A 16,599-nucleotide genomic window follows, 5' to 3' on the forward strand; every position below is an offset into this window, starting at 1 on the left:
CAAACCTGTACACTCTCAGAACAGTTTAATAACGTCACAGTGTCCTGTTTCTCTCTGTGGCCAGAGAGCTGCTGTCACAGAATCCCACCAAAGCTACTTTATAAAAGGCAGGAGGAAGCCAAGAACATGCAAGCCAGTTCTCAGTTGCCTCAATTAAAAACAAAAAAGTGCAACTCTAGTGACTGTCAGCAAAGTGTACTGATTTCCTCCCTGCTCTCCTTCTAGTCCTGGCTCTGATTTTAGACCAAAGAAGGAGGAAGGGCTCCTGTCTCATCAAGAGGGATGGCAGTGTAAGTGCTGTCAGCAGCAAAGTCACTGCATTTCCATCTCACCTGGTGCCACCTGTGGCCCACAGTGTCCCCAAGCAGGGTGGTGATGGTCAAGGCCTGGGGCAAGCACACCACTGAGCACTTGTAGCTATAAAAAAGTGCCAAGCCAATGCATGGATGGAGTGGCTCTTTGTAAGGAGAGTGAATTCGTGCATGGCTGATCCATGACTTTGTAACCTGCCTGAGTGGGAGTGATCAGACCAGGCACAGAAAGTGATAGCAAACATTTGGTGCAATGCTGGTATCTGCCACAGCTGCTTGTAAACCTGCTGAGGTTTTGTCACTGAAGGATTTTTGCCACCTCTGTGGTGCTTCCTCCTTCTTTGGTCTAAAATCCGAGCCAGGATTAGAAGGAGAGCAGGGAGGAAATCAGTACACTTTGCTGACAGTCACTAGAGTTGCACTTTGTTGTTTTTAATTGAGGCAACTAAGAACTGGCTTGCATGTTCTTGGCTTCCTCCTGCCTTTTATAAAGTAGCTTTGGTGGGGCTCTGTGGCAGCAGCTCTCTGGCCACAGAGGGAAGCACAACTTTACCAGGCATTGCCTGAGAAAGCCTGTGAGAAGATCAAAGAAAAGATTAATAAATAATTCTTATCTTAACTTGCTGTACCTGTTGTTGTGAACATGTGGAATGTGTTATGGAGGTTTGTTTACCAAAGGGTGGTTTCTTAATTAGCCAGTGGTGATGGGGTTTTGATTGGGGGACCAGTCAAGTCTACCTGTATTGTGACTGTCTATAAAAGCAATGAGTTTCTTAATAAAGCTAGAGATTGATCAGCCTTCTGTGAATCAGTGCTAAATATTACCTGGCCAGGGGTCTGCTGCTATGATAGGATTCCATCTCCAGCTTTGTGGCACGAAGGATTAATGTATGTTTTAAGGAGTAAAAAGCTGTCAGAGGGCAGTTTGTCTGTGATCACCTGTGGGCTCACCGGGGAGCAGCAGGAGCCAGACAGCAGCAGAGCTGTGGAGGGAGAGCTGCAGCTGGTGGCAAACTCCACTGATGGGTTCAAACCTTTGTCTTTGCAGGCCGGGTGTCGTTTTTCACCTCGGGCTCGGAGAACCTGCACCGGGTGGAGAGGGTTCAGTGGGGCACTCGCTTTGCCATCACCATCTCCTTCAGCTGCGACCCGCAGCACGGCATCGGGGACCCGCTCCTGCCCTGACCTCCCTGCAGCTCCTGGAGGGAGAGGAGCCCTGCAGAGGGACAGGAGAAAGGCAGAAAGCAGCCCTTGTAACCTCACGTGCCATTAGAACTGCCAGCTCTGGGAGCACACGGTCACACACTTTGTTTTCACAGCTCCTTCTCCATAAACATTGCAAATGGTGGCTTAAGGACCATCCTGAGTCTGATGCATTCTGAAAATGGTTTGTCTTCATGTGCCAAAGAGGCTGCAAAGAGAGGATGGACTCCACAAAGAAGAGAAAGTGGACTTTTCATTTTTCAATTTTTTTTTTCTAAAAGTTCTTCAGTTTGAAAGATACAAACAGTCTTTTGGGCCATGCCTTGATCTGACTCCCCAGGCTGCTGTTACCTGTTCCATTCTTTAGTCTCTTCAGTTGCTAATGTGGTGTAGAAAGTCTGACCTCAGTGAATTGAGCCTCAGTTAATTGAGACCCGAGTTAATTGAATATTACTTTCTAGAGCACACCTTCTCTTGAGAGGGATGGATTCTCTGAATGTGGGATCAGTGGGGAATACACCTGGGACTCCAACTTTTTTTTTTTTAAATTTAATTACTACTGATTCAATATTCAGGAAGTCTCTCAATAGCTATTTTTTGATTTCTCTTTTCCAGTTTAGTATGAAGACTTTTTCTGTTAATGAGGACCCTGAATATTAAATTGCAAGGACTTCCAAGAGGACCTGTGTGCAAACACATGCATAATCTTGTCAAATACTTTAAGGTTTTTACTGCAGTCAAAGATTTCTGTGGGTCAGGAGGTTGATAAATGATAGAAAAACCTAATTTTTTTTTCTCAATCAAATTCTGAAATAACCATGTTGATCTGGTTTATTACCTGGATGTATAATTTCTGTGAAATACTGAAAATCTGGGAATGTGCTTTGATTTTTTTTTTTTTTTTAATTTTATGCATACAGTTTGGTCCTTACAATGTATCCTTTTATGGCAACAAAAAGTACTGGGGGGAATTACACTGAAGATCAGTATAAAGAGGAATAAGAGGACACTTGAACTTGTGAGGGCTCTCATTGGGCACATCAGCAAGATTAGTCCTCTGTAATTTCATTTCTTTGTTCTGAAACCTGAAAAAGTCTTCCTTGGCTGTACTAACAAGGGAGAATTGTTAAAATAATTAAAGTCATTTGAGTTTCATATTTAAATACTTGTCTTAAAGCCTGTTTATTCCAAGGAATTTGCATTACACCATGTTTTAAGTCCATGTGAAGGCAGACCAAGATCACCAGCAGCTTTACTGGACTGAACTGGATTCCTGCCATTACCCGGAGATTTAAATGCAATTTTTCCCCCCAAATACCTGATAGGAATCTGAACATGAATGGCCCTGTGTTTGCTGGTTTCTCCTGTCATCCCAGCTGTGAGTGGCACTCCTGGAGCTGCCCTCTGTCAAATCCTGCTCAACAAGATCATCTCAGCCCATGGGGGAAATCCCAGCTCGTCTCCTCTTGGATTTTTGTATTTTGAAGATCCTGTGTCTTGTAGTAACTGCTGCCCATGGTGCATCTCCTGCTGGGAACTGATGGATGTTCAGAAATAAAATCAAGCTGCTTTTTATCTTTTGGAGCCTTTAAGCCTCAGTAATCTGGTCAATATGATGATCAAACCTGTCACCTGTAATTTGCTGGGAAATTGTGCACTGTGCATGGGAGGAGAGCTTTTCTTTGGAAAAAGGCCAAATATTTTGTACGTTTTAGTGCCACTGAGATTCTTCTATTTAGAGCTTTCATATCCAGACTGCTAAAAGCAATGCCTAGATCTAGGGAGAATTTAAATGGCAAATGAGGAAGTAAAGTGCAATCTGAAAGTTTCTGAAGGTGGCCTCCAGCAGAAAGCAGTAACTGCAGAATGTTCCTGGGGCAGAGTGGAAGTTGAATTCACTGCTTAACAGGAACAAACTCGTTTAATTCATTTTAGGCCATTTAAATACCCTGAATAACTTTTTATTAAGGGTCTCTCCAGATAATGGCATGTAACTCTGAACTTGAAATATACTAATTTCGGTGCTTTTTGAGGCTCAGCTGCCTGTTGCTACTGGGAACTGCAGGGCTCTGATTCTTAGAACTCTGACTACTCCAAGGGCAGGATTTCTTCAAGTAATGAAGAAATATTCCAAGTAGCATCAATGTGATGCCAAACTGCTGCAGAGAAGTGCTCTTCATTGAGCAGAGGTGATGACAGAGCGTGGCTGGATGTGTCCCAGCTGTGTGAGGACCTTCCTAAAGAGCCCTGGTAGTTAAAGTCAAGAAAGGTCAGTGCTTGTGCAGTGGGAATTGGGGCCCAGTCCTGATGTTAAAATTACAGCTTTGCACCTGAAAGCAGATTTGTTACAAGTATCTGAGAATGCTGGTTTGTATTTTGAAAGGAAATTACTTGAAAGGAAAGAGAAAGGCTGCTGGTGTGAAAAGTCCCAGAGTAAAATAGGAAATGCAGCAGGAGAGCAAGCCAGATTTGACTCCCTACAGTGGGGCTGAGTGAAGCCTCCTGAGGACTTCTGTGCAGTTGTGCTACTTTTGAAACTGTATTTCCACTCAAGTGCTTTGTGGAATATCAGCAACTTTTGAAAAATGGACAGGCTTTGTGGTCAGATTAGGTTTTTAGTGTACACCTACCTTTCAGTCCTGTAGCATGCATTCAATTTTAATTTTTTATGCCCTGTGATTCTAGGAACTCTAGGTGGATTTCTTGGCATTTCTCATGGATAGTTTTCATTGTATAAGCAGTTGTGGAATCATGGCTTTTACTTCCTTGTAAGTCAACTGAAAGTTTAGGAAGATACATTTAGGTTGAATATGTATCATCCACCTGAAATATTCTGCACTCCATCTCGATTTCAAGTCCAGAAATGTTTGCAATTTTAATTTGGATTTACAGCAGAAATTCAGCTTCATGTCTTACTTTTAAATTCAACAGCTGGGTGCTTTAGGAGGTTGTAGCATCTAATAATGTGCACATTAAAATGAATTAGCTGGAAAGGCATTGATGATAACTGTGCTGCCAAGGAAATCTGGTTTTGTTTCTTCAGTTGCATTTGTATTGTGTTGTTTTTAATGTAAAGAGTTCCTGGTGTTCCTTCTCCATCCAGATATCCTTCCACAGTGTTTGCAGGGGATTTGGTTCTCTCTAACCTGCCCGTGGAGAGCTCTGTGCAATATTTTTGTCTTGTCTGAATTCTAGGGGTAAAACCAGGAAATGCTGCTGGAGGTCAGGGCTCTTTGAGTGGGGAGGAATAAATACAACCAATCTACCTTCTCCAAGCGAAAACAAACGTACAATAAAAATAAATTTTTAAAATGCTGAAAATAAAATAAAATAAAATAAAATAAAATAAAATAAAATAAAATAAAATAAAATAAAATAAAATAAAATAAAATAAAATCCCAACTCTCTTTGTTATTGAGTCTTTAGTGGAAATCCAAGCAAACATTCCAGGAGCAGCAGAAGAGTTATTTCCTGTCTGAACCACAGGTGGCTCTGGCACACATGGATTGTCTCAGCCTGGGAAAATCCAGCTAAGGCATCTCCAGGAGGGTGGGAATCCTCTGCTGAGTGCCCACAGCTCCTTGTGAACAGCCCAAGAGCTGGAGCTCTGCCTTGCTTTGGGGCTTGGGAACACTCTTAGGAACCTGAAAGCTCATTTTACATCCCTGGCTGAGCCCTGCTTTCTGCTCTCTCTTCCTGATTGTTAATTTAGCCCCAAAAATTAAAAAAAAAAGTGGCCATTTTTTATCTTCTGTGAGTGCTGCTGGCTTTGGACTGAAGTTTTTCAGGGTGGACTGTGCAGAGGAAATAAATAAATATCCAATTTACACATCTTTTGTGTCCATCATCTCCCCTCAAATCACTCATTTCACCTCCCACTTCTGTGAGAACGTTCCCCCTGAGCAGGGGATAGAGCTCAGGGCATTATTTATTCATTGACAGGCTTGCCAGCACTGCAGAGAGGAGCTGGCTTTTTCCTCTGATCCTTTTAGCCAACATGGGGTATTAATTGTAATTAGTAGAATTTTAATTATTTTTTATTAATCTTTATAAATAGTTTTTAAATTCTAGTTATTAATCTTTATTAATAGGGGTTTATTAATATTTATTAATATGTATGAATATGATTTTTATTAAATTTTATTAATATTAATAGAATTTTATTCGTTTTTATTAATCTTTATTAATATACTTTAATTTTTTATTAATCTTTATTAATAGGATCCTTTATTAGAAGGATTTCTAACTCAGTTTTTGAGAATTTTCATTCCTCAGAATGCGTTTTTTTCCCCAAATACTCCCATTTTTCTTCTAGCAGAGGCACTGTCCATGTTTAGCTCGATTATTTCAGAAATATTTCTTTCCATCTTGCTGTTTTCCTGTAAAGCTGAAATAATGACAAGGTATGGATCAGTGTTGCCTATTTTTGAGCATTCTTGTCTTTCCTGGTACCTCCTGGATAACGAGTAGGGAATTTTGAAACAGATACCAGAGAGAGTGAGTCAGACCTTGGGATCACAACAAGAGATGCCTCGCTTCAATAATTCTTACTCTGGAATCAATAAAGCAGCCTGGAAGTACCATCTGCTTTATTTTTGTAGTGTTTAGGTGCTTCTAATTAAAAATATCTTGGTTTGCTGCTGAATAATCCTGAGGCTGTCCAAGGAGCCCGTGGTGGGTGAATGCACGAGCTGCCAGGTCAGATGGATTGTTCAGAATGAGCTGCACTGAAACCTCCCCCTTTTCGAAGGAAATATTCTATTTATAGGGAGAAGCTGAGATCTGTGGAGTGTTCGTGTTCTGTGTTTCTGGGAATTTCTTGTAATAGTCCTCCAGTGTCCAAAAAAGCTCATTTTAGACATGGATCTCCTTCCTATTCTTTTGTTAACAAACCACAGCAGCCCCTCCACCCCCCAAAAAAGCACCAGCTGAGTTCCTGAGCCACGATTTTTCTGTTCAGACACCTTGGGGATTTGTCTCTTTCTTGTTCCTCAGTTTACACAGTTATTTTAAGCTGTTTATGTAGATGCCTGGACACTTTGCTGCTGACTCCACAGGGAAAAAAAAATAAAAATCTTGCTGTTTTCTTTTGGGAGAGCTTTTCCCTGCCAGGGGAAGGTCTCTGGGTGGATTCCTACCTTGGAGGTGACCTCCTCAGCATATTAACTTGTTTGCCAGAGCATTAAATCTTGTGGGAATAAACAAAGGCAGCTCCTAATGGAGTCATCCTGCATGTCTTGGCTCAGGGTGGTGGTTTCTTCCATTCCCTCTAGCAGGGAACTGTGTTTATTTCTGATTTATGCTCCTGAAGAGCAGACTAATGGGGCTTTAATTGTGGTTCACTGAATAACCTTGTAAGAAGGCGGCCACGTTTTACCAGGTGATTCAAAACTTAAAAGGCTGCTGTGAAATGAAACAAACCCTGAGCCCATTTAGTCCCCACACTTCTCTGTGGCAGGCACGTTCTTCTCTCTCTCAGGATTTTTCATAGAGGTGCACAGAGAGAAGAAAGAGACAACAATTTCTATTTCTGCTCCTTGTTTTTCCCATGTGGAATATGTCTGGAGAATTGTTTACCTGGGGTGATTGCTTGGTTGGATTCTGGTGAGGATTGTTTGGGCCTGATGGCCAATCCAACCCACCTGTGGCTGCACTCTCAGAGAGGGTCACGAGTTGTTTGTTAGTTAGAAAAGTAGGTTTGTAGTTTTAGTATCTCCTTTAAATAGTATATTAATGTATTATAGCATAGTTATAATAAAGAAATCATTCAGCTTTCTGAACTGGAGTCAGACATCAGCATTTCTTCCCATCGGGTTCACCTGCATTTACAATACTTCTCAACACAAAAGAAATGACAGAAGTGATCTTGGATTATTTCTGCTTTGCTACGAGCCATAAATGTGTGTTTTCTTGGTTTCTTTATATTAAAGGAAAATAGGAATTAATAATAGGAATTAAAAATAGGAATTAATAGTGTCATTCCTTTCCACAGGGATGAATATGATCAAAATAAACTTTGACTAGCAGGGAAAAAGCAGTATTACAGAAGTCAGCCAAGCAGAGGGGGAAGTTAAACTTAAGATGGTGTTAGGCAGAGAGCAGCTACGGGAGATTTCTCCCACACTGACGTGTCTGTGTCACTTTGAAGTGACATTTTCTCCTCCTCCTCACTCTGCTTTATTGTTTCATTAGATCAGACAACTGGAAACTGAGAGCTTTCAGGCAGCAAAGCTCTTCCTGTTCAAACCTTTTATAAAATTTTGAATAGGACCTCTTGATAACCATTTGTTTTCAGCTATTTATCCTGTCCATCCTCTGTTTGAATTAATAATGATCAGTGAATATGCTAAAATAAGTTAAGTGATGCTGCATCCACCTATTTAAAAAATGATGAATTATGCTTTCTTCTGCATTTATCTTGTGTATCAAATGGGCATTTTTAAAGTGATGGTTTCCTCCATTCATAGCTTGTGTCTGTTGCACCTTTTCTGGAGCTGGACAGAATTTAGACTTGTAAATAAGAAATAATCCAAGAATTAAATTAAAACTGAATTAATAAATGTACAGAAGTGTACAGAAAGTTTCCCTTTGGGAAAAAAAAAAAAGGGTTGAAATATTTGTGGGTTTTGGAGCTGTAAGAAAAAAAACTGAAAAAAAAGGAAAAAAAAATTAATTTATTAATCCTTTAGTGGGACTCTAGGGAATCTGCACCTGCTCCTCAGTACCTGGAAATCCAGACCTCTCCTTGCCCATTTTCCCTTTCTAGGCATTTTGATGGAGATCTTGATCCCTTCAGACCACGAGCAGGAAAAATCTCCTTTCTCTGCCTCAGCAGCAGCACAAGACTGTGGATTTCTTGGGAAGGCTGTGACACCTGGAGCAGTGCCCAGCTGCCAGCAACTTGAGACCCCTTGACTTTGTTTTTTAATGCCTTTAGCACCTCCAGATGGGTGTGAGTCAGTGAATTCCAGCGTGCTGCAGAAATTATCACCCTCAATGCAAGTTAAACACGTTTTGACTCTGTTGCTAATTTTTTACTTAAGGCTTTGGAGCAGACTGCTAAAACTTGTCCTCTTCCTAATCATTCTCCTTAAATGAAATACTTCAGCCATAAAGCATGCACAAAAGGGCAGTAATCAAAAACCTTTCTGTAGCCGAGTTGTACTGGAAGATATTTCTGAGATGTCTAAATTAATGATTCTGTCCTCTGGTCAGGCCAGGTTTGTGATTTGCAGGATCTGAGCAAGGCAGAAGTGGAGGTGTTTGATGGCCCAGCTTCCCTGGAGTGGGAGGTGTAATAATTCTGTAACTGTGGTGCACTGATAAAGGTTTCTGTGTTAAATTTACAAACATGACAGGGTCATTAGGAGCTGCCAGGGCCTCTTGTTAGACCGTATGACAGAAGGAAAAACCAGAAATCTCTGAGCCTTAAAGCCTTGTTTATAATGAATGAAATTGAGTGAATGAGTCGGTGGATCAATTAACTTGAAAAGCAGACACCATTGTCTGCCTGTCCCCTGAACAGGGTTGGTGACCCCTGGTTTTATTTCCTTCTGGCTGTGGATGGATGTGGGGCTGGGACAAAGTTCAGTCCCTGCCTGCTCTTGACATCCACAGCTTCCTCCCACAAGCTGCTGAGGACTTGTTTGTACTGCAGAGGAGACAAAGGATATTCCAAATCTTCTAAATTAATTAGAATTTAGTTCTCTAATAGCAACACCTGCTTGCTGAATGCATTCTGAGTAGTCCAGCTGCACCAGACTGTATCACGCAGGAGACACGGGTTTTCCAGTTGTGTCCATGGCCCTGGAAGGGGAGGACAGCACATCTGAGCCAGCTTTAGTCATGGAGCATGCCAGGGGTTCATGTTTGCATCAGTGTGACAAGTGAAATCTGTCTCTAAATTAACAGCCTTGAAACTGAAAAATTATTATTTTGTTGGGAAGAACACAGGTGTGGAAAGAACGCTTGGCTTAATGAGCTTATCTAATCTCAGTCTCCTTCATAAGTATGAGCCTGACTGTAAATACTGAAGTTCTTTTTAGAGATAGTAGCCAAGAATGCTTCCTAACCACAGGAGGATTTACCATTCCTAAACAGCTAAAAAGCTGAAACTAATCAGAAATATGAAAACTCCATAAAACTGAACATTTTGCAGCTTGGGTGTGTTGGAGCTGGGCTGGGCACGGGCTGGAGCCAGCCCTTGGCAAGAATTTGTGCAACAGCCTAAGGTGCCACAAACCCTCTGCATTTCTGCAAAATACCTTTCAGGCTGCTGCTGGGATCCTTGAGGTTTTCCTGGGCTTTCTCCTCCCTGTGGGCTGTGCTGTGCACATCTGAGAGCAGGGGAAGGTTCCTGCCAGGGAGGTGCCACCCCTGCAGACCCCCCCCGTGTACCCAGGGAGCTCCCAGGCTGTCAGCTCTGTTTCCTCTCTGGAGACAGCTCCTCTAAACACTGGGGATGGTGTTTATCCTCAGAGCCAGGGCTCCATCAATTTGTGCAGTTTATGTTGGGAAGAGACAGTAAAACTGGTGCTTACAAGAATTCTGACTGCACCCACCCCAGACGAGGAGACCCCGGTGTCCCCTGGCCCCGCACCAGGTGGGTGGTGGGGACCACCCCAGGAGGAGGGCTGGGGTTTGCTCTGGCTCTCAGTGAGCAGCTGGGATGGGGAGGACACATCTGGATGCTCCAAGGAGGTGGTGCTGGAAGGGAAGCCCCCGTGGGGGGGTTGGGAGAGGATATTTGGGCTCCAGGTGATGGGAAGGGTGGGAGCTCCTGCTGCTGAAGAGGTGCTGGGAAGGAGCAAATGCAAAATCTGGGTGGCATTGAGTGCTGAATGGCAAGGTGTGACATTCCAAATGACAGGGATTGAAATCACAGGGATGCACAGGATGGGGAAAGGGAAAAGGAGCTGCTGTTCCAGGGACTTCAGCAGAGTCTGAAATGGCTGGTTAGAGACATTTCACCTGGTATTAAGAGATGAGATCAGCCTGCAGCCCTTCTCCAGCCATCCTCTGCTGCCAGGACACTGGAGCTGTTGACTTTTTGTAGCTTCTTGGGTAAAGAAAGGAGGCTGGTGGGAAAGCAGTGCCCTGGCGTGCCATGGAGAGATGCTTTGGCAGGGACACTTTGCAGGAAGAAAGGATCCTGAGAGCATTGCTGCCATCCTCTTCCCAGCACAGCACCCCCAAAATCCAGCAGAAGACCTAGGGGGACAGAGGCAGTGTGTGGCTGCCTCTGGCCTCCATCCACAGAAACCTGGGAGATGCCCAGTGGGAAGTCACTTGCCAGCTGCTTTGTTGAGGTGCTGTTTAATTGTTTTGCTAAAGCAGCTGCCTCTGCCTTATTAATTTAGAAGTAATCACTGATTGAAAACACTAATTCTAGCCCGTGCTTTGATTCTTTTTGCTTGGGGCAATGAGAGAATTTCTCATAACACTTCTCTACCTGGAATCACAGGATCTCTTGGAGATCCACCTTAAGCCTTGTCCTCTTGTTAAAAAAAAAAGGGATATTTAAAATCGCCACCAGAGCCCACCAGGAGCTTCATCTTCTCAGCAGCCCAGACTCAGAATGGGTGAGTTTTGTTAATTTAAAGCATTTTGAGAAAATATTCAATTGAGGACCCAGTGGAGTACTCCAGGAGTTATCATCAGGTCATTTTTCCTGCCTGTGTGAGAGCTACAACTCTGGACAGGTTTGGATTCCATTTCATTTCATTTAATTTCATTTCATTCACCAGTTCTGTAACCACGGGTAACAGCAGAGCTGACGTGGCTCTTCTGCACTGCTGCAAGGAGGCTGTCAAGATTGTCAGGTTTTAAAATCAACCTGCTTTGATGACTCTTCTGTTCTGCAGCATTTACCTTACAGAGTTTGTCCTGAAAAACCTGTTTAAAAATTACTTTCCTTTTTTTTTTTTTTTTTTTTTTTTTTTCAGCGTTTGAACTGAAAGCAAGATAGAAGTTGTTCAAGGATGCCTTTGCAAAAGACTAGTGTGTTGCCAGAGATACAAGATCTGGCTTGTTCTAATGTCTTCTCTCTTGCAGGAAAATAAATTTACTTTGTTCTGCAGTGTGTTGGGAATGTTGAGGTTCAGAACAGACTCTTCCTTCCTTCCTACAGGATTGGAGGAGCCAAGACCTCTTGGAGGCTTTGAACATTTGTCACTGTGGAAGTGCAAAGGAGATAAATCTGCCCATGGTCTGTGAGGGTTTCAGGGCTTTGCTTTTTCTTTTCTCTCCTTTGTGAACATCTGCCACTGAGTTCCATGCTGGAAGGAAAGTCCCCTTTTCATTAGGATGTGCCACATCCCACTGACTCTGTATGAAGAATATAATGCATTAAAATAATCTAGAACAAACTGTAAAAACACTTAACAAGCCCAAAGCAAAACAATTATTTTAAATCTGCTAACTCTTTGCTTAAAACAAAGTTGTACTCATTGTGAGTGAAATGCTGCCTCCCATTTAAGCCCATCCTTCAAAACTCTTCCCAAAAGTCCTCAAACACAACTTTTTTGGTTATGAGCCTGCCTGAATTCACACCCAGACACTTGACATTCTTTGGAAAACAAAAATGGAAAAGTTTCTTTGGAAACAAACTTTGGAAAACAAAGTTTACATGAAAGTAAGCTGGAAACACCTTTTTGTCTCAAGCATTGCCTTGAAGAATCCCTATAGCTTCTGGAAGTCAGTCCAGGCTCCAGAAAGCATCCTCTGGATGCTAAACCTGCTTTCCAAACCTTAAATTATCAAACCCCTCAAACAGAAGAAACAGGTGCCCAGCAAATGTGTTGGACCAGCAGCAACTCTAAAAACATCAAGGGCTCAGCAGATTTTCTGCTGCTCACCCTGCCCAGGCTCTGTGAAGCACTCAGGCTTTGCTGCTCTGGCTGTAATGTCTGTTTTTAAACACTGGCTGAGAGTTTGGGCTCAAAAGTACCTGAGCAGTTACAGGTGAGTTGTTTTTAATGAAATATCGTGCTGGAGACTCGTGGCAGCTTCAGAGAGATCTTATTTCAGGTGGAGCCAAATGTGGGAGGGTCTGAGCTGGGAGGGAGCAAGGACCAAAACCACGGCAAAGATTTCCAAATCTGGGGAAGGTGAGCACTGTTTTGGAAGGCTAAATTTAGCAGTGATTAAACGAGCTCTTAATTAACCAAATATTCCTCCTGCTTGCCCTTCCAAATTATTCAATAACTGAACAATTATAACGAGCTCAGCAAGTAATTACTCTGCATTCCTCACCAACTGCAGCCTTGGAACCCACCAGCTCAGCTGTTCAGGGGCTGGGAAATGAAGTCCATCAAGTGGGAGTCAAATAATTGAAAACTGGACAGGAAAAAGCCCCCAGAGGTCCCCAGGCACTGTCAGGGGAGTCCCTGAGTGTCCCTCCCAGAATGAAGATCCATCAGGAGGGTGATGAGTGTGGCTTGGAGCTGCAGTGCTCTGTTCTCCTGGGTGCTCTGGCAGGATATTGATGCTCCTCGTGGTTATTCTGCCTCACGAGGCTTTGCAGAGCTTCCCTGGGGGTAATGGGCAGCTCTAGAGGGGGAGGCACTGCCTCACTCACTGACCAGAAAGGAGAAGGCAGAAGTGAAGCCCAAACCCTCTGAGAACACAAGATTTTTTCCAGTTGCAGCAGAGTAAAAGTTGCTGGGATTGTGAATTTGGCCATTTGCTGGCCTGAGTTTAACTGATGTGTTAAACAAGAACAAGCTCAAGTGCACTGAATTGTTTTAAAAACAGATTTGAAGATGCTTCATATGCACTCCTTTTCAGGCCCATCAGTTTGATCAGTTCAGCTGCCTGGGGGTGGGCAGGGAACCTGATCAGGACAAGAAAGAATTACTTTTGTCTTGATTGGGGAAATAACCAACCCTCAACCCTATACAGTAAAATTCCTTAATCTTTTAAAGTAGAAAACTGCAAAGACAGATGTACCAGCCTCGGTGAGGGGACAGAGCAGGTGGAAGGTGGAGCACCAGCAGAGGAAAAGCTTCTGAAATCATCCTCCTGTCTGTGCAGACATAACTTCTCAAATGGAGCTGAAGGATTTGCTTATAGAGTCAGAAACTTACAGGAACTTTCTGATTAAGTTGTGGAAATCATGAGAGGCTTCTGCCTTCTCTGGGCAGCCTGAAACAGCTTTGAAATCCAAGGGCTGAGAAATGTCCCCACACCCCTGAAACCCCCACTGGGGTATCACAGAATGTGGTGGGTTTAGCTGTGGAGCAAAGCCAGGTGGAAGCAGAATCCCTGGGAGAGGTTACAGCTTGTTGCTGAGGAGGAAATGTGACACAAAGAAGGGACAGAAGAGAAAAACCCCATAAGGCTAAATAAGAACAGCAAAGACAGCAACATGATAAAACCAAACAATTTCCACTGAACATATAAACACATAAACATCTAAAGACCTAAACATCTCGTTTGAGCCATGCTCAAGCTCTTCTCAACACAGGATTCCATCCCTGGTGAGCAGTGGGAATGCCCATGGCCAAGGCAGGCCCTGGGGTGGGGTCTGTAATTATACAGATCCTCCCCAGACTGTCTCAGACACACCTGGGAGCTCTCCCGACAGAAACATTTACTGAAGAACGTGCCAGAAGACAGAAATCTCTATTGAGATGCTCTTTTGGTGCCTTTTTGAGCTCTAAGCCAGCCAGCTTCTCCTTTCCTTTCCGTGCCCTGGCACTCCCAGAGGGGCAGGGACATCCCACTCCTGCTGCCCCACGCTGCCTCTGTGCCTCCTCACCCTGCACTGGGAGGCTTTGGGGTGCACTTGGAGGCTCCAAAACAGAGCAGGTTTCCTTGTGAGCACAGCAAACAGGGCAGGAGGGCTGGCAGGAGAAGAAGATGGGACTTGGCTACCTCTGGGACAGGTGGCTGTCACAGCTAGTTCTGCACAGAGGGGCTGGCAGGAGGAGAGATGTCCCCAAACAGGAGTGTGGGGCAGTGCCCACAGCCCCTCAGGTGCCCATTTCCTCCCCTGCCTTCCCCACTCCAGGGGGAAAGCCTCATTTCCAGGGGCAAACCCTGATTTCCAGAGGCAAACCCTGATTTCCAGAGGCAGACCCTTATTTCCAGGGGCAGACCCTGATTTCCAGAGGCAGATGCTGATTTCCAGAGGCAGAGCTTGATTTCCAGAGGCAGATGCTGATTTCCAGAGGCAGAGCCTGATTTCCAGAGGCAGACCCTGATTTCCAGAGGCAGATGCTGATTTCCAGAGGCAGATGCTGATTTCCAGAGGCAGACCCTGATTTCCAGGGGCAGCATGGAGATGCTGCAGCACTGCCTTCCTCAGGCTCCTCTCAGCCTAAAGCCATTTCTCTGTGCTCTCATCACTGAGTAATTCAGGGTGACACATCAAGGATTTCACCTCTGTTTTTGCAGGGAGTGTGGCTATCCAAGCCTTTCTCCCCACACCCGAGACTGTGAACACAAGAATTGGAACTGGGGGATACAAACACCTTCCCCATACCATGAAGTTAAAGATTTAAAGATTTTTCTTGCCTTCTGTTGGACTAAACACAAAACTTGAGGTTTTTTTTTCCTGAATAACAAAGATAGATACCAAATACCCCAGAGCACACAGGGCTCAGGAGGGAAAATATTCTCTTATATGGATGGAGGTAAAAACCCAAGTGATGCTCCAGCCCTGTCCCCATCCCTCCACTTCAACAAGATCTGCAAGGAGCTTTAACACTGGGCACCACAGGATGTGAGGCTTCACTTTCTCATCTGCAAGGATTGAAGCAATGCTTTGAATTTTGAGGGACATTTTCCATAACAAACTCGCCTTTGTATTAAAAAAACCCAACACATGAAAGCAGCCAAGCAAAGTCAGCTGGTTGTTATTTCCTCTGCTTCTGTTGTTGGGAATTAATTGTGCTGTGCCTCAGGCAGGCAGAGGTTCCTCGACAGATTTAATCATTCTAAAAGGATGCCAACAGCAAAATGACAGGGAGGTTCTGCTGTGTTTAGCAGTCAGTAATGAGTGTTGGGATAATTCTTTCTGTCCAGCCTCCTCTGCATGGGTAACGTGTCCTTACCTCCACTGATCCCAGCCCAGAAGGATTTGCTTATAGAGGCACACTGCAGGAACTTTCTGATTAAGTTGTGGAAATCATGAGAGGCTTCTGCCTTCTCTGTGGGCAGCCTGAAACAGCTCTGAAATCCAAGGGCTGAGAAATGTCCCCACACCCCTGAAACCCCCACTGGGGTATCACAGAATGTGGTGGGTTTAGCTGTGGAGCAAAGCCAGGTGGAAGCAGAATCCCTGGGAGAGGTTACAGCTTGTTGCTGAGGAGGAAATGTGACACAAAGAAGGGACAGAACAGAAAAACAAACCCCATAAGGCTAAATAAGAACAGCAAAGACAGCAACGTGGTAAAACCAAACAATTTCCACTGAACCTATAAACATATAAACATCTAAAGACCTAAACATCTCGTTTGAGCCATGCTCAAGCTCTTCTCAACACAGGATTCCATCCCTGGTGAGCAGTGGGAATGCCCCATGCCCATGGTGGGGACGAGGCTCCCAGGAGGTGAAGGAGACATTTTGATCCCTGCCCATCTCCTCCCATTGTCTCTCCCCGAGGAAGGGCTCTAAGGAGGGTACTGGTGCACTGAAATGATGGTGTTTGTATCAGGAGGCTCATTTTAGCTACCAAGGCAGGGGTGAAGGAGCATCTTCACTGCCCACTGCCAAAAATCAAAGGCAGAGAGGTTCTGGTCCACACACATTTCCTCTGTCTGACCATGAATAACTGGGAAGTAAAGCCCAAATGGAACAAAAAAAATATATATATATAGGAAATTCTTATCATCATCTTCTTCTTCTTCTTCAGACAAGGGAGAAAATTATAGCAGCATTAAAAATAAACTTTGCACCTCCAGCAAAGACTTGCATAGGTCTCTGAACTTTAAATTCCAAGACTGCCACAGACATAATGGATTTCAATGTTCTGGCACTTTGGAACAGCAATAGCTAACCAAGACTTGGCCAAAGAATGCATTGCTCCTTTATTTTGCCTGATGGACTCTCCTGCTAGAATCCCTACTCACTGCACAGGGAA

General features: G+C 43.9%; 1 protein-coding gene across 3 annotated transcripts in view; it reads left to right on the forward strand.

Annotated features, from left to right (window-relative positions):
* Positions 1-11,512, forward strand: part of OGFOD3 (2-oxoglutarate and iron dependent oxygenase domain containing 3) — a 44,794-nt gene extending 33,282 nt beyond the window's left edge. Inside the window, exon 9 of one of the 3 annotated variants that reach the window (XM_053960788.1) lies at positions 11,459-11,512. In XM_053960788.1, coding sequence (XP_053816763.1) covers positions 11,459-11,481 — 23 coding nt within the window. In that variant the 3' untranslated portion in view covers positions 11,482-11,512. Of the gene's footprint in view, positions 1-1,359; positions 2,678-4,709; positions 4,828-11,458 lie in introns of those variants that run through there. The other 2 variants (XM_053960787.1, XM_053960786.1) reach the window with 2 other exon arrangements.
* The last annotated feature ends 5,087 nt before the right edge of the window (positions 11,513-16,599 follow it).

The sequence above is a fragment of the Vidua chalybeata genome, chromosome 19 (assembly GCF_026979565.1).
Source record: "Vidua chalybeata isolate OUT-0048 chromosome 19, bVidCha1 merged haplotype, whole genome shotgun sequence".
Lineage (NCBI taxonomy): Eukaryota > Metazoa > Chordata > Aves > Passeriformes > Viduidae > Vidua > Vidua chalybeata.